Source organism: Chelonia mydas, chromosome 15 (genome assembly GCF_015237465.2).
Source record: "Chelonia mydas isolate rCheMyd1 chromosome 15, rCheMyd1.pri.v2, whole genome shotgun sequence".
In the NCBI taxonomy this organism is placed as follows: domain Eukaryota; kingdom Metazoa; phylum Chordata; order Testudines; family Cheloniidae; genus Chelonia; species Chelonia mydas.
Window position 1 is genome coordinate 19,751,203 of NC_057856.1, and position 23,257 is coordinate 19,774,459.

Consider the following 23,257-nt stretch of genomic DNA (forward strand, 5'->3'; position numbering starts at 1 on the left):
TTTACAATAAATCAAGCAAAATGCTGTACAGTTTACAATGAAAACTGAATAAATTGGTGCCCCTAGTGTTTTAAAGGAATGCACAATTCAATTTAAACTCACCCTTCCTTCTTCTCTTGGAATAACAACATTTTCATACCGATTTTGGCATTGTTTTGGTGAGTGATAAACTTGGCTATAGGAGTTAACAAGGTCACTAACAAGATCCCAATTGAGTGTGTGCACCGGTGACATAATGGCAAGATTTGAAGGATGCTCCAGTAACTGTTTCACTGCCTAGAAAAGAAGAAGGTATAAGACTCAGGATGACACCACTAATACTACCAAGTGTAAAGTAAATGTTTTCTGTGTGTGGATGTCACCAAATTAATTAGACTTCACAGATGCTGGAAATAACTTTGGAGAGAGAAAGTCAGAGAAAAGTTATTTCTGGAGCCAATAAACAAACTATAGTTAAAAGTAAAAAACCCCAAAATCCCAATAATGGAACAGAAGGACTTTATTACTTGTAGCAGCACCCAGTCTTCACTGATCAGCCACTCAGGATTGTCCTGCCCAGCAGCTGCCTCAGCAGCTGGTTTGACAACAGCAGGCAAAGGTTTTGCAAAATATGTTTGCTGTTTCAGCAGGATGGTCTTCTGCTCATTGACCTTTCGACGTATTTTCAATGTTCTTGGAGTCCCTCGGTGAAAAAGTGACCGAGGAGGAACAGCCACCTCTCCATGATGACGTTTATTCCTCCGAACTGCAGCTATCAGTGGAAAGAGGGGACCTTTTCAGTGAAAGGATGGGTGAACTTTGTTAAAGCAAAAAATCCATAACAAAAAGATGACTATACCAGTCACCTGGCTCTACTGGAGAAGTGTTCACAATCCTGTGTTTTGCATGTAAAAAGGTGTCTACCTCCAATTTATTGTCAGCTATGAATAAATTTAATAAGACCAGTGATTTCCAATTTAACTCTTCTATCATAATAGCTTTGACTTCCTTTATATATTACTAAACCACAGCTACTATAGTTTTTCACTTTCATTTTTACTGTAGTTTAGATAATGTACTGAATGTGGTTCTCAAGACAGGAAATAAGTCTAATTGGGGCTGGGGCGGGGGGGGAGAATAACACAGGTTTCACTGCTCAGTTCCTGTTAATTTCATTCATTTCTATTTCAGTTCAGAGAATACAAAAGGTTAAGACTTCTGGCACACAATTTTCAAAAGGCACTACACCCTGTCTCTAAGTCAGCATTCAAAATCATTCACATAAATAAAAAAATCTAATTTGCTTAGAGAAATGGTATACAAACACCCTAATCTTTGGGTGTGAACATATAAATATGTTTTTTAAAATTTGGCCACTTGAGATTGTGAAATTTTCCATTTTATTTACAAAGAAATAAATAAGGAAAAGCTACCAGGTGGATCCATTCTGAATTGCTTACTCTCCTTCCTGGCAAACAAAGGGGGCAGCTTAGACTCTGAAATTGGCGTGGAATCATACATCAGGCACATAACAGAATCAACGTAGACGTTATCGTGATCTGAAGGCAGAGTAAGGGGAGTCCAAATCTGCAAAAAACATAGATATATGTCATCATGATTAATTAACTAACTGAAGATAGGTTTATTTCCTCTTCAAAAAAAGTTACTGACTTACAGGCATTCTTTCTATTTGTCCATCTGGGTCTTCACAGACATACTCCTGTACAGAAAAGATAGAACTCTTAATGACAGGTTTCAGAGTAGCAGCCGTGTTAGTCTGTATTCGCAAAAAGAAAAGGAGTACCTGTGGCACCTTAGAGACTAACAAATTTATTTGAGCATAAGCTTTCATGAGCTACAGCTCACTTCATCGGATGCAATAAACAAACTATGCATCCGATGAAGTGAGCTGTAGCTCACGAAAGCTTATGCTCAAATAAATTTGTTAGTCTCTAAGGTGCCACAGGTACTCCTTTTCTTTTTACAACTCTTAATGATACCAGTGAAGAGATCCCAACATTTACAAACAAGCAGCTAACAATGAATAGGTATAGTTACAATAACTATAGTAAATATATTTAATTTTGTAGTAAATGTAACTAAGTGCATTAATGAAACAGATCAGCTTCAAGGTGCAGTACACTATCACTCCCAGACGCATAAGTGCTTTCATTTCCTCCTGCTTCTCCTCTGCCCTCCTCTCTCTCTTGAGCTCCCACTTTTTGCTTAGCACTGCCAAAAATGCCAGATGTCAAGACAAATCAGCCTATGGACTTGCTGTTTTTTTTCCCCAAACAGAAACCATCAGTTCTTCAAAATCAGGATAGATTAGGGTCACTTCTGTGGACAAGACTACAACCTAGAGTTAAAGGATACAAGGGGGAGCCAGTGTAACAGGTACCACCAACTCACTCTTAAATGCACCACTGATCATCACAAATACATAATTTCATGACAGACGAGAACTAAGGTTACTTTGAAATTACCATGTTATATGCATCTTGCCTGGTGTAGGTTAGGAGCTCTTCCTCCTCTTCCAACTGCATTTTATCTTCTTTTTCCTTCAGCTCTTTGATATGATTGAGTTCCCACTCTCTGTTTGCAGTTTTCGACTTCTTTAACAGGGAAATTCAGTACAATTAAATTAAACCTTACAGCATTGCAATCTCAGAAAGTAACTGCCTAGCTTTTCACAAAAAATTAAATGATATTTATAAGTGGATTGCCACATATGTGGATATGATAACTAAGGAATGGATGTATTTATTGACATGACAACATAGTGGTAAGAAGAGTTTACTAAGATCAACTTGCATTCTCATGGAGTTAGACAGGAAATGCCAGGACACAGAAACAAACCTACCATGCCATCCATATACACAAAACTTATTTTAGCAAGGGATAAATGCTCACTAAGTCTTTTTCGTCCTATTTAGTCTTTTTTTTTAATGTAATATTAAGCACAACCATTTTAAACAAAGCTTCAGTGACAAGAGTTCCAGTAGTATTTTTCTAATTTATTTATTTATTTAGCGTGCACCAAGCGATAGCATCTTCAGTGGCGTGATGCAGTTCTTCTAGGCCACCGCTGAACCTAGTCAGCAGGCATTCCTCGACAATGTGTGTCATCGTCTGTATTGCGCCATAGCTGCACAAAGGGCTGCCACGAAAGCCTCAGCGATACCGGTTACCAATTTTATAATGGTATATTCCCAGTAGTGAAATGTATTTCCTTACCTCATTGACTTTCTGCTTTCCCTGATCATTGTTGTCAGGAAATAATTCCAAGTAATTCAAAGCATACTTTTCAATTGGCGTCAGCTGTTTAGGAAAACACATTTTCACATACTGCTAGTTATTTAGGTTTATAATTAAAATACAAACCTATTTTACCAGTTATTTAGGAAAAAGACCATTATTTATTTCTGATGCACAAAAAGGTAGCATGATCTGATGATCAGAACATAGACCTGAGGGCCAAAAATTCCCAAGTTCTAGTCTTAGCGCTGTTACTGACTCTCAATATGGCCAGGGATAGGCCAGAATATCTTGGTCTCCATTTTGCCATCTGAAAAATGAAGGTAATACCACCTGAATACTGTAAAGAGGCCCTAATTGCTTTCCAGTAAGCAGGATATTAACTCTCTGTTTAATCTCTGCACGGGGGTCCGTAGAGCAACAAGGAGGCAGGGATGGGAAATGAAGGCCCAATCAGACTAAGGAAATAGAGGAAACTCTAAAAATAGCTAACTTGATAATTAGGAGGAAGATAGAGGGTTGCACATACATCTGGGAAAGTGCTGGGCTGTAACCCAAGCTGAGGTTGCTTTCTGGTTAAGTAAAACCATTTACTTTTACCCCAGAGCACTCACTCTCTCAAGAGAAAACTTGCTGACTAAAAAGTTTGTGTTGATGGCCCAACAGATTGGCATAACTAGCTCAGACTATCACCCAAGGCTTTGCAATTAATTTGATGCCAGTGAGGTGATGTTAGGGTACTTCAATAACATTCTGTTTCATTACCACACAGGAAGTTATTTTCAAATGTTTCCAAAGGTTAGACATAAAAGTAAGAGACATAATTCTACCAGATCCATAATGTCAGCCAATTCCTCTAACTGTGACGGAGCCTTAATACTTCTTGGACAGCATAACTCTGAAGTTACTTCAATTCTTGACTCAATTCTTGCCTCTTGTGCATATTTTCCAAGATCCTCTTTTCTCTGTTCAACACTAAGAGCCTTTTGAAAATATTAAAAACATTATAAGAAAAAATAGAGTGTGTGATTGTAGTAAAAAGTTACATTGGAATTGGACTTTACTCTCAATTTTAGAAAAGTAAACACTTATGAGAATGTTAGCTGAATATAAAGCCATTTGTCATTTGAGTCAATGAACAAAGCTAGGAACAGGGCAATAGCACAACTGCAGAAATAAAGAACTGGTGATGTGCGAAAACAATCATGAGAGTTTTCTCATCACTGACCTCTTTATTTTCTTTATTACCTCAGATTTCAAAAATCACCACACAATTTTTTAGCAGATGTGCTAAAATTGAACAAAATGAGAACACATGATGTGCCCTCACCCATAAAAAAAAATTTCTATGATGGTTAGAGCTTTTATTTCAACTAAGAATTGGGATCAGATTTTAATAATACAAATCTATGGTATGCTACAGAATGAACAGTTCCAAAGCTTTATTCTCTGGAGTGCTCACTGTAATCATTTAGTTCATTCTTTAAATTTAATCTTAGAAGGATTACCAATAGATCTGTAAAAAGAAAAGGAGTACTTGTGGCATCCGATGAAGTGAGCTGTAGCTCACGAAAGCTTATGCTCAAATAAATTTGTTAGTCTCTAAGGTGACACAAGTCCTCCTTTTCTTTTTGCAAATACAGACTAACACGGCTGCTTCTCTGAAACCCGTCAATAGATCTGTGTGTAACACTCAGGCATATATCATTACAGTATTTAAATGAAAAAATAACGAGGAGTACTTGTGGCACCTTAGAGACTAACACATTTATTTGGCCATAAGCTTTCGGGGGGCTAAAACCCACTTTATCGGATGCATGCAGTGGAAAATACAGTAGGAAGATATATATACACACAGAGAACATGAAAAAATGGGTGTTGCCATGCCAACTGTAATAAGACCAATTAATTAACGTGGGCTACTACCAGCAGGAGAAAAAAAAAACCTTTTGTAGTGATAATCAGGATGGCCCATTTCAAACAGTTGACAAGAAGGTGCAAGTAACAGTAGGGGGGAAAAATTAGCATGGGGAAATAGTTTTTACTTTGTGTAATGACCCATCCACACCCAGTCTTTATTCAAGCCTAATTTAAAGGTGTCCAGTTTGCAAATTAATTCTAATTCTGCAGTTTCTCATTGGAGTCTGTTTTTGAAGTTTTTTTTGTTGGAGAATTGCGACTTTTAGATCTATAATTGAGTGACCAGGGAGGTTGAAGTGTTCTCTGACTGGTTTTTGAATGTTATAATCCTTGATGTCTGATTTGTGTCCATTTAGTCTTTTGCGTATTGTCCGGTTTGGCCAATGTACATGGCAGAGGGGTACTGTTGGCACATATTGCCATATATCGCATTGGTAGATGTGCAGGTGAATGAGCCTCTTATGGTGTGGCTGATGTGATTAGGTCCTATGATGGTGTCCCTTGAATAGACAGGTGGACAGAGTTGGCAACAGGCTTTGTTGCAAGGATAGGTTCCTGGGTTAGTATTTTTGTTGTGTAGTTGCTGGTGAGTATTTGCTTCAGGTTGGGGGGCTATAAGCGAGGACTGGCCTGTCTCCCAAGATCTGAGAGAGTGAGGCATCGTCCTTCAGGATAGGTTGTAGATCTCTGATGATGTGCTGGAGAGGTTTAAGTTGGGGGCTGAAGGTGATAGCTAGTGGCGTTCTGTTACTTTCTCTGTTGGGCCTGTCCTGGAGTAGGTGACTTCTGGGTATTCTTCTGGCTCTGTCAATCTGTTTCTTCACTTCAGCAGGTGGGTATTGTAGTTTTAAGATTTGTATTTAAATGATGATTTTGTTTTGTGGACCAAAATCTTTTCTAGGTGTGATTCATGTAGAATTTATATCTCAAGTTTTGTTTTGAGTTTCAGACAAAAACTTCAGCCCAAATCACTGACTTTCATACAATTTCAGGTTACAGCCCTGCAAAACCCACTGAATTTATATGGTTTTGATGCCAAAACAATAAAACCTTTGCTTCATCCCAAAACTCTGCCACAGTTCCCCCAAAAGAAGAATCTAAGCAAGTTTTTCAGGAAATCTGGCCAGAATCTGAGTGTGCATGAATGATGCCAGACATCATAGTTATCCCTGAGGGACTATGTCTACATTAAACTTTTTTTCATTTTTGATACAATTTCTACAGAAGTTAAAATACTGGGGTACAAGTAACCTGTCTAAACACAAAAACACTTCAGTCGAAGTGAAGTCAGGCCATTAGTATTCTGTTCCTCTCTCTTACCTCTGCAAAAAGCCGTGCAACTTTGGGCGAGATTGTTTCTTCCAGAGAAGGTTTCTCAGAAAGTACCACAAACTCCCCAGCTTTGACTCTGAAATCAAGGTCCCCTAACGAAGAATGTACTTCAAGTAACTCCTGAGCAGTTTGCTGAAAGTCAAAAAGATGTTTTGGATTCCCAATTATAATTAGAAAATTTGAAATGGATGATTTTATCTTAAATCCACATTCTTGGTTCTTTCAGTAAATAGTCTGTCAGTGAAGGGAGAATTATAATTGCATTACCTATGAAAATTCTTAACACATAACACAAGATTATCTTAAAGGCATTAGGTTCTCAACTTGACCTGTCTTGACAATGGTATCATACGACAGATCTTGCCTTATGGAATGCAGAGGACATACAGGTTACCCTATTTCTTTCTACAGCCCATCTTGTCCACAGTGGGAAACAGGTGTGCCCCTTTAAATGGGAGCCATTGCTGAAACAACTTATTTTTCTTCTAGCCTAACAATGTACCACCAGGAAATTAATTTTAAAAAATCACTCTACACAAATCTGAAAAAATTCTTCTGGATGAAATTTAACTCTAAATGTAAAGAAATGTTTCTACATTCATTTCATAGTTACTAACTGCTACAGAACAATCAATGTAGCTTTTAAACTAGCCTTGTAAAATCATCATGAAAATTTCCTAGGCAGGCACAAAGTGTACTATGTTATAATAATAGTTTAATGTTACATGCTTATGAAAACATATTACTGGCCCCAGGCAAAAGGCTGCTCTTTAAGAGAGCAATGCTGCAAGGTGCACTGTTCCCTCTAAGCTGTGCGCGCACACCCAGATCCGAAACACCGTGCACACAAAAATTTGCACAGAAGAAATTTTTTGCGCACACAGCCTGTCTAAATTAGAGGGAACATTAGCAAGGTGTTGAGCACTCTGACACCAATCTAGTAAGGCTCTCAAACATGCACATAGCTTTAATTTTTATGCATCTTCAATAGTACTACTCACATGCTTAAATATTTTGAAGTACCTGTGTTAAAAATGTCATAGGATAGTTATTTCCCTGAGCAGCTACTTCTTTAATCAAACATTTTGAGCCATTTTTCAACAGCATCTCTTCTACGGAATTACCACTTACAAGCCTGTGGAACAAAACACCCAGTAAATACAGCAATGTACCATTAAAAGCATGTTCTTCTGAAACTAAGCATTTAACAGCTAACTTTCTTTATATTATAGCAGTGTCTAGCAGCACAAATTTAGTTCAGGGCCTGTTACACATTTTCATTAGAGACCTTGATTTTAAAAACTTCAAAGTTCTTTTACAAGTTCAAAAATCACTTTCAAAACAGATATTTTCAAAATACAGGACAAAGTTTGGCATAAAAAAGCAACTTTACGTAAGAATAACTTCAAAGCATAAAGATGCTTGCAATGCATATCCCCAATATGAAAAGTCCACAATCTATACATCCTGTTGATCTCCCTGCCAGGGGAGATGACTGCTCTCTATAAATACATCAGAGGGATAAACACAAGAAAGAAAGAGGGAGTTATTTAAGATAAAGGCCAATGTTGGCACAAGAACAAATGGATATAAACTGGCTATCCAGAAGTTTAGGCTTGAAATTAGATGAAGGTTTCTAACCATCAGAAGAGTGAAGTTTTGGAACAGCCTCTGTAACTTGAAGTCTTTAAATCAAGATTTGAGAACTTCACTAACTCAGCCAGAGGTCACGGGCCTATTACAGGAGTGGGTGAGTGAGGTTTGTAATGTGAAGGTTGTCAGACTAGATGATCACGATGATCTCTTTTGGTGGTAAGTCTATGAAATTATGAGACTAGAGCCTCATGATCACCAACATCTCTTGGTCAATGGTTTCCAAAGCTACCAATAGACTTCGATCAGCAAGGACATTTATTGTCCATCACCATCAAGAGATTGTCAGGCATATTGACCGTAACAGTCAGAACAGAATACTGAGAAATACAGATGATTTAGAATATGAGAACAGAAAAATGGAAGAGGAAGACAGAGATATAATGATGGAAAAGAACAAGGTTTTAAATTTCCCTTTAGTCTTAAGGGGGGAAAAAAGTCTTCAGATGGAGAATATCCCAACATCATAATGCAGATGTTTTATAGTGGAACTGATTTTAGTTGAAGCAGAGTTCAGCCAACATTGAGCACTTTTGAAAACCCCACCCCAAAGCCACTGCTAGGAGCACTTCGGTCAGCCTAAGTATCTTTCCCCTTTTCTGTTTTACAATAGCTACACTGGCTTCTAAATACTAGTGTCACCTGTATATGTGGATGTCTTTGTTTCTCCCAACTATATCACACCATTCCTGAGCTTTTGCATGCATCAGTGGATCTAAATCAGTGTCACAGAACACAACAATGTTTGCCTGTACATGACTGCCACCCATGGAAGGACTGTGGGAGGAAAGAATGGCACAGAAGATTCGCTTATCTCTGTTGAATCTTTTTATCAGCTCCTAAATGGGAAAAAGTTATAGTTACAACTCCAAACTGCTGTACACGAAATCTTTGAACTACATTTTACTTCATCTTAAGAACAAGAAGATCTTAAACTGCTAACTTTATTATTTATTTTTGTGATCTAGGTCAAAAGGTGCTCAGTCTTTTTGTTAATATTTTATAAATTGACACAAATAAATAATCCTAAATTAATTTACATACTATTCTGAAATGTTTTAGAGTCAGGCTTTAGTTGACCAATCTAAATGCTACAGTTCTATGCAGTCATTCCATTTATCCTCCATAGAACACATCACAAATATCTTCTTTTGTGGTTAAATTATGCATACTTTCTTCTTGATTTCTCTTTTTACTTGTCCCATACTGTGCAGATTGCTATGCTGCTTTAAGGCAAAATATTTTTCTTGATGTTTTACACTGTATCTGGCTCAAAGCACAGTGATATATACAAGATGAAAAATGAGAAAGAAGAACTAACTATGTTACTGAGATTAATGTTTGCTCAAATTGTAGGCCCCAAAGGAAATGCAGAGTCCTACTGGGGAGGGATATGAGCATATTTTTAATCTATCCTCAGGCAATGCCAGGGCACTATACAGGCAAAAAAGCCCCTGGAGTAAGGCTGAGGAAAAGCCAACAAACTTAAAAACACTCACCGTGCATTTACAGACAGTATAATCTCAAGCATTAAGTCAAGAATATTATTAAAACATAAGAGCTACTGTTCATCTGGGATAAAATGATTTAAGGCTCTCTACAAGAAATAATCATGAAGCAGGACGACTCAGGATATGCTGTCTTGGCAACTTCTTCTCTTCATTGACATCTAGCAATTTAATTGATCTGTTTTTACAAAATGTGCTTTCTGTGCTACTACCACTTAGTTGTTCTAGCCAAATACATAATAGGCCTATGGCACTGCCAAATAGGAAGACTTAATTTTTAAAGGTTTCAGAGTAGCAGCCGTGTTAGTCTGTATCCGCAAAAACAAAAGGAGTACCTGTGGCACCTTAGAGACTAACAAATTTATTTGAGCATAAGCTTTCGTGAGCTACAGCTCACTTCATCTGATATATACAGTGGAAAATATAGTGGGGAGATTTTATATACACAGAGAACATGAAACAATGGGTGTTACCATACAGACTGTAACAAGAGTGATCAGGAAAGGTGAGCTATTACCAGCGGGAGAGGCGGGGGGGCGATGGATTTAGGCTTGAATAAAGACTGGGAGTGGATGTGTCATTACACAAAGTAAAACTATTTCCCCTTGTTTATTCCCCCCCCTACTATTCTTGTCAACTGCTGGAAATGACCCACCTTGATTATCACTAAAAAAGGTCCCCTCATCCCCGCTCTCCCGCTGGTAATAGCTCACCTTTCCTGATCACTCATGTTACAGTCTGTATGGTAATACCCATTGTTTCATGTTCTCTGTGTATATAAAATCTCCCCACTATACTTTCCACTGTATATATCAGATGACGTGAGCTGTAGCTCACGAAAGCTTATGCTCAAATAAATGTTAGTCTCTAAGGTGCCACAAGTCCTCCTTTAATTTTTAAAAACATTAGAGTGCTGTTGTATAAATCTCCACTTGGGCTTTCTTCCTCCAGTTATACGAATTAGTAATAAACAGATGTTAAGAGGCCTCCCTCACCTGATATTGCTCACAGCTGACATTTTCATCAATTCTTATGTAGGTGAGAAAATGGACATTTAAGAACAGCTCCAGTATATCTAACATTAGAATCATCTGTGTTAGAATCAGCACACGGTGTCCTTTAGATTTCAACTTCTGAAGCAAGCCAGCAAGAGCTTCCAATTTGCCTGTTTTTGAAAAAGAATAATAAAAGGTTTGCATGCAGCATTCAAGTGCCAGAGAAAGGAGGTTTGTAGAATATTGCCACCCATTCTCCTTTACCTGAATCGAACTGCACCAGTCGGCGATCAGGGAACTGTAGTAAGCGTGGAGTTGTAATCTGTTGCAGCTGATATAAATAGGGAGCTGCCTGCTCTTTAAGATTGTGCTTGAAAATTTTCATTCCATGCCTATATGAAGGGGAAGGATTTCCAACACGCAAATATGCGGGAGCAGCAACTGCTGCCGGCAGCACACAGAGAGCGCTGTAAAATGAAGCAAAATTTTAATATAGCCTGAGCTGCTAAAAATCCACAGTCTATATGGAACACTGAGCTAAATATTCGAAACTAGTATTAAAATATTAAATGTCTACCAGCATAATACCTCTTCTAAGAATCATCCTTATATATTTAATAACTATTAAACCTCATGTGTGCTTTTCTGACTATTACATCATTTTTTATATTCTTGTTCCCAGGGTGTCTTATATACAGTAGGAACTGATAATCCTGTAACCCATCCTCTTAAGTGTAGGTCAAATCTGTGATTTTATCTGCTGCACTGAGAAAGTGAGAGAATGAGATTATGGGTTGGAGAGCAGAAAAAGGCACTTGAAAGTAAATGGATGGATAAAAGCTTTATGTCATGCCAAGGAGAACCAAGGACTCCTTGGTGTACCTACCTCTACAGACAAACATAGAGTAAGAGAAATCCTAACTAACCAGATATCCACTATTCCTCTGCTCCTTTTATTTCCTCTTTAGTTTATCATTTACTTATCTATATTTGTTGCTCAGTATGGACCCTAGATTCAACTTTTTTTTAAAAAAGAGTCAGAAATGTCTGTATGGGTTTGTTTTGTTGTTGATTTAAAAAAGAAACAATGTAAAATGTTCAATATTTGTAGATAACCTGGGATTACCATGCAATTTACAACCACAGTACCTTCTTACCTGCCAGGATACAAAATGTAGACACAGCATGGGAGAACAATTAAATATGAGGGAAACAAGAAACAGTGCAGGAAACTTGATGTAACAGATTTACTTTCTTTAGCAAAAAGAATAGTTGTCATGATTCTGCAGTTGTAATGTAAATATTTTACAGAAGGGAAAGCTTTGTGGTAAAGTTTGTGTAAGCCAAATGTAAATAAGTCTATTAATAGGACAGCTGAGAAGAATGCCTTCAGAAAATCCCATATCTTACTACCAGATAAAATATAGATTTGTCAGTTTTATATTAAAACTACAATTACCTATTAATATAATCCTGTAGGGATTCCTGTCGCTGATTGGATGTCAGGATCAGGGCTTGCAGTGGATCATTTTGGCCTCCTGAGCCACTTGAAGAAAGGCAACAGTTCACAAAACCAGCCCACATCCATTTGTTGTCCCTGGTAGAACTCTGCTGAGGAATCTTTTTTTCACCAATCAAAGAGCAAATTCCCAACATGTCTCTGCCATACATTGGGACTCTGGAACAACGTCGCTCATTTCCAGAAAATATTCTGTCCAGGCGCTCTTTTAGGTGCCTGTTCCTTTCGTCAAATGCTGTCTTTTATAATAAAATTGTTATTAATATACTTTGACTAGATATAGCTTATGTAAACAAAAGAACACACAAACATAGGTTGTGCAAGAGAAACTTTACCTTAAGTGTGAATTCCAATAATGACAGTGTGGGAAGATTAGGTAACAAACAAAATGCAGTAAAGAATTATACAAGTATGATGAAAATGTAGATATTGGCATAGGACATTTTAAAGCAATCAACAAAATTAGCTTTCCCATGTCATGCCTGCTGCTAGAAACTTTTCCTCTACCTTACGCAATGTGTGAATTACAGCAGGAGGTATATTCTGCATGCTTTGTTAACATACTGTTCTACTTGGTGCGCGCACACACACACACACACCCCTTCCCTCCCCACCATATCTAGTATTATACCTGTGTTGGACATTCCAGGGTAGATACAGATTTTGATTCAGTTTCTGGATCATCCACGGCCAAATTGGTAACTGCATTTTTTCCAGAAAACAAACAGACAAAAAGAAGGTATTTATTTCATAGCCAATATTCAGATATAGATATACAATTTAATTTGATGCATACAAATGATATTCTGATATAGGAATCTACTGCTCTCTAAAAACTCCACACAGATCAGCAAAAAGAAAAAGATTGAAATGTATATACCACCTTTCATTCAAAGACCCCAGAAGGCTTGACAATTTCACAAAGAACATAACAGATCTCTAATAATATAGAGGGAGTAACTGGTGGCTTTAATAAAACAAAAGAAATAACACTCTTGGGCATAATCTGAAGGAAAAATTATATTTCAATTTTAAATAGACTGAAAAAAGAAATGTTATTTATCTCATATTACATGGCAGAGTTATATTTCCTTGCCTATTAGAAGTCTGATTAGCAACAGAAGACCAATCTCTCATAGATAATATATTAATTAGGTGTGGCCAAAATATATCCAACTACACTAAATGCTCGCATGGATCATTCACTGTAATCCCCTTAGGTCAATTTTTGAAGACAAAACTTAAAAGTCTTTTTGAAACAAACTGACATTTTGAATAGTTCAAAAATTTTAATGCTTGCTCCTAAAAGATTTTTTTTAAATATATTATTTTTCCAAAATGCATACTAACAGTCAAAATCCCAGTTGCTCAACTGGGCATCTCAGCAAAATTACAGCAAGGCTCAGACTTCATAAGTCACACCATTAAAGAAACATATGTTTCATATACCATGAACCTGTTCTGCTCTGATGAAGGGTTTGCTATTTAAAAGTAACAAGGATCCCATTCTCTGCCTGTTTCAGAAAGCATATATGTCAGCTCTTAATATTTTCCAGTTCTTACAAATGGAGCTGAGGGGAGAGTTCAAGAACAGTATGATGTACATGCATCCCATCTTTAATTACAATGGTTCTGGTTATTTTTAAATAAATATATTTTTCAGATGAAACGAAACATTTTGCTTGTCAACAGTGTCCATTTAGATTGATCAACTCGACAGTTCCACAGTATTCAATTACATTATATTGCAGACTCAAACAACTGATGATCAATTATACTGTACAAAAATATATTCTAGTATGAACAGACGTATTATGTACCTAACAGAAAGGCACGGTGCCATCTTCTGAAAGAACTCCTTATCTGAATTTACATCAACTGTTACACTTCAACAACATCCAGAATATGTAACTACTGTCAGGTTTTTATAGACGGATTTTCCTTTCCTTTGTCTTCAGTCTCCAGAACCAGAAAATTAGATCCAAGGTGCATGGTAGGTACTTTTAGGTACTCAAATAGATGACAAAGTCTGTAGACCCATGCCACACTCCCCAAAGATGTCAGATGTTATCAGTCATGAAATAAATTTCTTTCTTTGTTTCTGAATAGAAGCGTCAGAACTCATTCTTAATATTAATACTTCAATCATATTCCAAACTGAATAAATAGTATTTTGCTGAAATGACAGATTATCGTATGCTATCTGGCGAAAGAGTTACTTACTTTGCTGCAGAAAGAAAAGGAGTACTTGTGGCACCTTAGAGACTAACATATTTATTTGAGCATAAGCTTTCGTGAGCTAAAGGCTCAAATAAATTTGTTAGTCTCTAAGGTGCCACAAGTACTTTTCTTTTCGCGGATACAGACTAACAGGGCTGCTACTCTGAAACCTGTCATTATACTTTGCTGCGTTACTATTGTAGACGTTGGCAAATCTGCTCGATGCTTTAAATGCTTTGGGAAGCCAGCATCTTGAACAGTCCCAGCCCCAGCACGATAGAGGAGCAACAAGGCAACTGGCCACTGAGATTGCAAATACCGCAAGCCTGGCACCGAAACAATGTGAAGAACACTTCCTGCAACTGTAAATGCACAATTTAATGAGTAAATTCTGGGAATGGCAAATCTATTCTACACCTATTTTGAACGGAATGTATTTGCCACTTCATGTAATAAAAAAATGAAACCATACAATTAAAGCAGTATAATGACACCTAGCCATTTTTCCTATAAATGTTTTTTATGCTCTCACAAATCTTCTGTGCATAAGTTTCCCCTCTCTCCATGGTCCTGATAAATAATTATGTAAGAGCAAATGCAATGAAAATTTGTCCACAAGAGAGCAATCACTCTAAATACCAGACAAGTATCAGACACGTTAATGGATTCCTGCCATTTCTTTATCTGGCCTAAAAAAGGTGAGCTATTTCTTCCAACAGCATAAACCCCCCAAAGCCAACTTTCCCCACAGCTCACACATTTTACTGCCTCAATATACCTACTTCTAGCATCTTGGAAGTAATGGCCCTCCAGAAACAACCCTTCTACACAGTAATATGCATATCTGCTACCGGGCCAGAATAATTTTAGGTTTAAGGTTTTTTGGGGTTTTTTTAAAGACAAGTTATAGATTTCAGTTCCCCATTCCCACCAAAAAGAGCCCTAGAAGACAGCAGATGCATTATCCCTCTTCCCCTCCCTGAAAGCTTTCCCTTTCTTTAACTTATCATTGAGGTTAGGTGTTCCAATTCACTTCCCACTCTGGGGTATAGATTTAAATCTTTTCCTGAAGTCTTTTTAGGAGTGTGGAGAACCTGAACTCAAATTCCAAAGAAAAGCCCTCATTCCCATATTGTATATGTTTATTTCCAGGACTCATCAGCTCTCTAAAACTTTGACTATGCAGAGTAAATTAATTCTAACAAGTCAGTCACTGACTATCAAACGCTTCCTCCTTTCCACATTACTCTTATTAACACTTGCACTTCCATAGTGCCTTTCATCTAAGGATTTCTAATCATGTTACAAATGTTATTTATGCCTTACAACTCCCCTTAGTATCTCCGTGGGGCATAAACCCCAGTATCAATGCAAAAATGGTTATTAATATAACTATAACATTTACTATAATTTTAAAAACTTGCTTTACTGAATTGTAGGAGATACAATTTCGTTCATACATATAGATTCAGAGATTACAAAGCCAGAAAGGACAATTGTGATCATCTAGTCTGACCTCCAAAGGACTTCCCTGAATTAATTCCTGTTTGAACTTGAGTATATCTTTTAAAAAAATATCCAATCTTGATCTAAAAATTGCCAGTGATAGAGAATCCACCATAACCTTTGATAAATTATTCTAATAGTTAATTACCCTCACTGTTAAAAATTTGCACCTTATTTCCAGGTTCAATTTGTTAAGCTTCAGCTTTTAAGACTTTGGATCTTGTTATACCTGTCTGCTAGATTGAAGACATAAAAGTTTTGTTCCCAATTTAGGTATCTATAGACTGTAGTCAAGTCACCAGTAATCCTCTTTTTGTTAAACAAAACAGATTGAGCTCTTTGAGTCTATCATTGTAAGGCATGTTTTCCAATCCTTTAAAGTATTTCAGCAGAGGTTGCCCATGTAACGTGAAGCATAACTCACGTTTATGTTTTTGGCTGCTTATTTTATTAAATGAAATGTCCAGACAAGCTGAAGAATTCCTAAGAAATCTTTGCTTTCTCCCAGTAAGTACAAATATGAAAAGCTTCAAGGAAAATACCACCTCTTTGGCCATAAATCTGTACTAATCACCTCTAGGTCTGATGGCACAAGTTCTGGAATGCAGCTTTATAACTTTATTTTGCTTAAATATTATATATTGTTTTATTGTATATTATGTTAAACAAATACATCTAAATGTTACTTATTGTGATTTTTACCTTGTATAGTGTGACTGGTAGGAGTCTATAATTGTAAATTGTGGGTGAAGCTACTGTAGATTCTAACAACCAACAGGAGTGTCTTTTTAAGGAGCAGGACCTCCCTTATTAAAGAATGTAAAGCTATTCTTTGTCTAGGAGCTCAAAGAGTAGTGATGTGTAGTTCCTAGCTTATCAAGGCCACAAAACCTAAGGCAAGAGCCTCTTATTACCCCTCTCCTCTTTTCAAAGAGAAAAAACTTCAGTTTTAAACCCACACAAAGAATTATTGAAATATTTTAATTGAAACTGGTTTCTTTTATACACATTCATTTTACTTTAAGGAAAGCACAAAGACAAAAGTAATCACCTTAAAGTTGAAAATTTACAATCCTACAGCATGTGCATTAGTAGATTGGGTGTTCACAAGCTGAAGACGCTACCGAGACCATCCCCTGAAGGGACTGAACCAATAAAAAAAAAAGTGACAGCAGCTGATATTTGGATCCTGCCAACGCTCTGGAAGAGGTGTATATTTAGTGAAACTACAGAAAGAGAAAGGCATAAATCTCCCTGAAATGAGATACCAGCTGTCAGCACTCTCATCTCAGCACTGCCTGTTCATGTCATTCAAGCAGGTGGACAAAGCAGCACGCAGTATCAAGCAGCAACTTTCCAGTTCAGCGTTGCTTCTGCAACACAATAAAATTACCAAGCCATCAGCACTGCTGGTAAAATGATGTTTGCAAAAGCATTGCCAAGGGATTGGACTTAAATTGTTCTTGTAATAATTTTAATGTGTATTGAAATGCTATTGTAATTTAAGGTACTAACAACTTCTCTTGTTAAACACCAGATTATTTAGACTGTGTACTCCTGGAGAGGAGGCTTACAATAACGATGGTAGACAGAGAGAAATAGTGGGATTTAATTTGAATTTAAGATTCTCAGTATTCATTAGTCACCTACCCCGAGACCACCCCTTAAAGTAAATTGTTGGGCTTAAGGAACTTTGCTATTTCAATTGAACTGAACTGAACTATGTCCTATGAAACTGAAGAAAGTACTCAATTAAGATCACTTGCCTCTGCCCGTTTATAAACTGTTTAGGTTATCCATGATAAAACAAGTGAGTACCAGAGGTGGGAGTAGAACTTAGAAATCCCAACTTTCAGTCCACTGCTCCCAATGCCTCCCAATTATAATTTTGCAACTGAGCTCAAGCAGCTTTGCAAAAAAAAAAAAAAAAAAAAAGACCTGACAACTTTGACACAATCCCAGCACAAGTGTTACAGGCCTCCTCTCCTTTCCGACATGATGATTTACAATAGTGAAAAATAAAATATTATTTTTACCCATCGATCATCGAGGTGAGTAGGCCAGTAGAATGTTGCAAGTTAAAGAGAATACAAACCTGTCCATTATTGCAATTAAAATAACCATTTATAAAAGTTATAATATAATACTTTTTATGTAATAAAGTATTGGGGTCCTGTTGTGCCAGGCAGGCACTGTGCAAACATATATGCAGGCATATTCTCTTCTGCAAAAAAGATGATAATCCAAGATGATTTTCAATAAACAGCCAGATGTTTTGCTCCAATGGGTTTAGCAAAAGCAACTGCTTGCAGCTAAACAGTACAGTACCTTGAAGTTGCCGAAGACGTCCTCCAGTAAGCTGGCAGAGTTGACCATAAGAAAAAGTAAATGTTTTCCCTTTAAACTGCAGTGTTACAGGCATGTTTGGCTGAATAGTTTTGCCTTGTGCTCCAGCTGTGGAGGCCAGCTGGCTTAGTTTTACTATCTTGTCACCTGGTAAAAACAGAAGGAAAAAGGTGCACAGCATTTAAATTGAGATGTTTCTCAGTCAAAGCCTCAAAACTTGGGGACTGACCCAACACACGCATTGCGTGTCACATTTCCAGATAGGAAAGCAGATCAGCCAAACTCCACATTTGGGTCATGAGCTGCACTTTAGCCATGAGCTACTGTAGAGGATTCCCTATTCCAATCATAGCTTCTTCAGTACAATTCAGTGTTTTCTTTACCTCCCCAGAAGACACAAATAAACAGACTAGCTCTACCTCTAATATTCTTCTTAGGTTATGAAGCCACAATTTGTAACTGATTGAAAGAGACAGTCAGGAACAACAGGGCAACAGCTGTGTGGACACATTCCACATTTGCACTGTAAGTAGTATTTGCAGTAATGTGCACATACATTTTAAACTTTTCACACATTGTGCAGGGCTTTAAAAAATATGGCCTGATATAGTTTAGGCAGTAAGTGTATTTACGAAATTGACTGAATTATCTAATAGGTCTTTTCCATCTCCAACTTCTATTTCAATTCAAGATTTGTTTTCTTGCTGACTAAGTAAGCTTTTAGATGGAATCTGATGATTATTATTTTATAGGGTCTTCTACTCTATCTCCAGTCCTACTCAGTACTGAATATGGATACTTTCCAAACAGATTTCTATTTATGTAACTACACAGACCTATATCATACATAGGCTAACCATCAACATGCAGATAATTTAATAAAGGTGTAACAAGCAGGACTTTAGTTCCTGTTCTCAGTCACCTTAAACGGGTCAAGGTTTCAGAAGGCTGTGTCACATAATTCAAGTTAGTGTTCTGCGACTCTAGTGGTCACTAGTACGGGGAGTAAGACCAAGAAAGGCTAGCATGTCTAAGTCTAGTTAGCCTATGCAGAGAGACAGTAAAGGTTGATACATGTCTGACACTAAGGATGGCAGGTGAAATATGTGGAATTGATTTCATCAAGATGAAAATCCATGGAATCCCTAGAGATCCCCAAACATTAAAATTTCCAAGGTTTGCATAGCAATGTTAATCTCCTTATAGAAGAAAAAAATGAATTATCTGTTTTGACTTTGAGAGAGAATTCGGGTTAGAGAACCTGAGCAAGTTACATTTAAGAAAGGGATACAAAAAAATCATTGGCTATGGATAGTTCTCAAACGACAAGGAATATTTACTTTGTGCTGAAAAAGCTCTGGAGAGAAAAGAAAGTAACAACAATGCGTTGGCATACAGATCAAACCTTTCCTATTATGATTTGCTGAAAACGTGGCAAGAGGCAATCTTCCTTGTTTTTTCCCATGATGTGTTGCCATAACCATTACTGTATTCCCTGTATGCCATGATGAAGGATTTAGGAAATCTATAATCCAACCTTCAGGTTTCTGTCCATATTCCACTGGTTGAAATAACCTAGATATTAAAAAGAAAAAAAAAACACATACAGAAAAGGTATACTAGGAATTAATAAGAATGCTATTAACCCATTCATCCAAATACAAAACTCAAGTTAAAGGCCCAATTATTCTTTATAGTGGCTTAGAGGTTAAAGGAGCCCCACAGAGTCAGATTCCTTCCTAGAGTGTTCTTTCTCCCAGAGTTTACCAGCATGCAGAGGAAGCACATTCTCTGCTACACCACTTCAGAAGGTGCAGCATATCCCCAGGTACCTAGTCAGCTCTATGGGCTGGTATGGACGGACAACAGGGTCATGGGCCTGCATCCTTACCACCTCTTTTGGAGTGTTTCACTTCTCCTGCCCCCAACTCCCGCAGAGGTGTTAGCAAGGACCAATTTCTGTGCTCTACAAAGCACAAGGCCTCAGTTGCGGCTGGTTGCAGCACAGGGGCATGTGAGACAGGGACCCCTGCAATCTCACATGCTTTGAGTACCTACAGAGCAGAACAGTCTCCAGAATAATCTGTAATTAAGCTTAGTGTGTATTTCTCCACTGAGAGTAAGACTGCCTGTCACCAGAATTATGTGAAACTTTCCTTTCTGTATATTAATTTAGCTGCCCTTTCAATTGTTAAGGTTCCTCCAATGACACAGATGTCTAATACAATCCGCGTAGGATACTCTTACAGTCATCCACAAGCCAGAGCCCACCTGAGCCCAAAAGTCTACACAGGGATTTTTCAGCCCCGCAACCCAAGCCCTGCGAGCTCATCAGCTGACCCAGGCCAGGTGCAGCCATGCTGCAGGTCTTTTATCCTTGTGTAGACATAACTTTATAGGTTACAAACAAAGTTATTAAGTGGCAAAAGACAGCCCGCTTTCCTTCAGGGGACAAACATATAGTCTCAAGCAGCTGTCAGTTTGGGAGCAAGAGACAGGGAGTCAAACTGAGACAGTTCTGAACCTCCCCCTTTCCCCACTACTGTTCCCTTTTTGACTGGCATTTCCAAAACAGTGTGTACCTGCTTGGTTTGAGCTTCATTGGGTTGGGTCTGGGTGAAAGATGAGGGGAGCTGTAGATCTCTTCAATAAGCTTTCTAGTCACCTTTTGTTTGGGCAGTACTTGTGCCTCATAGTCAGTCATTTTGTTTTCCAGCCCAATCAGATCAAAGAGACATGTGTCTGAATCCTAGTTTTAGTTTAAAATAAAAAATATGGAGAAAAATTCTAACAATTCCTAACCAGAAAATTAAGAAATAACAGGTTCTTTGTATTTTTTAGCGATTAAGTGTGATATGAAACAGTAGGAAGACAAAGCAAGGAAAAGAAGAAAGATCAAACATCAAATGATTTTACATAAAGCAGTTACTTTAAAAGATTCTGGCAGAATAAGACAAAAGAGTGATTGGCTCAGGTCACCAAAAGTCAGAGGAACAACACTACGATCCACAAAGCCTGAGTTAGGCACCTAAGGCACCTAAACAATTAACAAGGAGAAATAGGCACCTTAGACTGTGATCCACAAAGCCAGCAGGCTGGGCGGCGGGGCCACTTAAACTAGCCAATTGGAGATGCCAACCGAAGGGGTGTATGGTAAGCCCCATCCCTCTCTGGACTTAGGCTCCTACCTTGAGGCTGCAGGGAGGTGCCTATCTCTGTGAGCAACCCACGAACTGGAGCAACATAGGCATTTGGCTGACTGGGCCCAAAACAAAACAGCCGGGGCCGGGGGGAAGGGAATGACACACCTCCCTTATAACCCTTAGGCAAGTGGATAGGGTGCTCACCCAGGATGTGGGAAATCCCCAGTTCAAGTCTCCCCTTCTCCTGAGCAGGAGAAGAGATTTGAACAGGGATCTGCCATCTCTCAGGTGAGTGCCCTAACCACTATGCTACATAATCATTCTAATTCTATCTTGGGCCCAATGAATATTTAATTATTCATCTATTTAATTAAAGTGAAATAACTTCAATAAGAGAGACTGAAGGAGCCCCACATGAAAACATTCCATAGTATAGTGATTAGGGCACTCAGGGCACATGCACGCACTCTCACTCGCGAACACACACTTAATATCTCCAGCTAGATTTGAAAAACAATTTTAAGTGTTAAACCAAGCACACAAGGATTATTTTCAACATTTAACTTTTCCACTAACCTTCCAAAGATCCCGTTCTAGTACCTTTAGTACTAGAGAAGCAGTTGTATATTCCAGTGTCTCTGATACATAGGAGGAGCCAGAAAGCCTCGGTTTTATCAGATCAGGATGATTACAGATCCTTTGGAGCTGCATCAGAATATGAAGGACACTAACAAAGTTTCCATTTTTAAGAGTTTCTTGGATTCTATTCATTAAATGAAAATAAATTTAAATCAAAATTAGATTTAGAAAAGTTAGTTTCCAGTAGCCTAGCCTTTCTAGCTCTCTGAACCATTCCACAGATAATAGACATGGTAGCATTTTCATTAATTGCTGATTCTAGAGTTATCGTAAGATCATAAACTTCTGAAAAGTTTTATGGAAAATCTTTTCCACAATTCCTCTCAAGTCTATGCAAAGCTAGCAGAACTTTAACTGCTTAGGTCCTGATCCTGCAAACACTTAAGCATTAACATAACTTTACTTTCTTGAGTAGTCCTATTGCCTTAAATGGAACTATTAACATGACAGAACTTATGAATGTAAGTAAGTGTTTGCAAGATCAGGCCTTAGATTTTAATACCTGGCCTAATACCTCAATTTCTTGAGAGTTAGAACTTGAAAAGTTCACTGCAGAAAAGAACAGCAATTCAGCCAAATAGTCAAATAATATTTATGCTAGTTATTCACATGTCTTTCAGCTAGTAAAATCACTTGAGAACATAATCTAGATATGAGGTGTAGTATGTATGCACATATTTGTATGCGCATGTTATGCTTATGGGAAACTTTGCATATCATCCCACTGTCTGTAATTATATGTAACTCATCTGTTTTACTTGTCAATTTAATTTACTCTTTCCTGCTCATGAACAATCTGTTAAATATATTTTTTATTAACATTTGTGATTTTGAACATAAAAGACAGAAGAAGTAAATTAGTGTTAAACTAAATGATTACTGCATTTAGTAAGCAGACAACATTCTGTAATTATGACATGTCCTTTAGTCAAGAGATTTAAGTTCGATGGTTCACTTCAAAAGAATCTCCCTTGCCACCAATCTCCGTTCCTATTTGCAGTAAGAAAACTTGAATATTCTCTCACTCTAATAAAGGCAACATTATGACTCACTATTTGTTTGCTTTACCTTGGTTGTAATATCACATCTTCATACATAGCCTTCTGCCGATTAGAAAGATGACATTTCAGCACATATTCATATTTCTTTGGTAATTGTTTTTCAACATGTCTTTTGGATCTTCGCAAAATAAATGGTTGAATTATCTAAAAGAATAAAGGTAAGTAATAATTAAGTGAT

The 23,257-nt window shown here is 37.5% G+C and overlaps 1 protein-coding gene and 1 non-coding gene across 12 annotated transcripts in view; both read right to left on the reverse strand.

Annotated features, from left to right (window-relative positions):
• Positions 1-23,257, reverse strand: part of LOC102944943 (E1A-binding protein p400) — a 55,087-nt gene that overhangs the window by 13,209 nt on the left and 18,621 nt on the right. For 8 of the 11 annotated variants that reach the window (XM_043529788.1, XM_043529789.1, XM_043529790.1 and 5 more), the window contains 19 exons: positions 23,087-23,223; positions 21,956-22,142; positions 20,819-20,985; positions 19,633-19,811; positions 18,219-18,383; positions 12,796-12,866; positions 12,105-12,403; positions 10,910-11,112; positions 10,646-10,815; positions 8,785-8,981; positions 7,513-7,624; positions 6,478-6,621; positions 4,068-4,220; positions 3,217-3,300; positions 2,466-2,594; positions 1,655-1,699; positions 1,413-1,566; positions 507-751; positions 103-276 (listed from right to left, as the gene is read on the reverse strand). In XM_043529788.1, coding sequence (XP_043385723.1) covers positions 103-276; positions 507-751; positions 1,413-1,566; positions 1,655-1,699; positions 2,466-2,594; positions 3,217-3,300; positions 4,068-4,220; positions 6,478-6,621; positions 7,513-7,624; positions 8,785-8,981; positions 10,646-10,815; positions 10,910-11,112; positions 12,105-12,403; positions 12,796-12,866; positions 18,219-18,383; positions 19,633-19,811; positions 20,819-20,985; positions 21,956-22,142; positions 23,087-23,223 — 3,015 coding nt within the window. The remainder of the gene's footprint in view (positions 1-102; positions 277-506; positions 752-1,412; positions 1,567-1,654; positions 1,700-2,465; positions 2,595-3,216; positions 3,301-4,067; positions 4,221-6,477; positions 6,622-7,512; positions 7,625-8,784; positions 8,982-10,645; positions 10,816-10,909; positions 11,113-12,104; positions 12,404-12,795; positions 12,867-18,218; positions 18,384-19,632; positions 19,812-20,818; positions 20,986-21,955; positions 22,143-23,086; positions 23,224-23,257) is intronic. The other 3 variants (XM_043529793.1, XM_043529791.1, XM_043529792.1) reach the window with 3 other exon arrangements.
• On the reverse strand, positions 9,479-9,616 carry LOC114018262. The gene has a single exon (XR_003563655.1). It is a non-coding gene; the product is annotated as a small nucleolar RNA SNORA49 (small nucleolar RNA).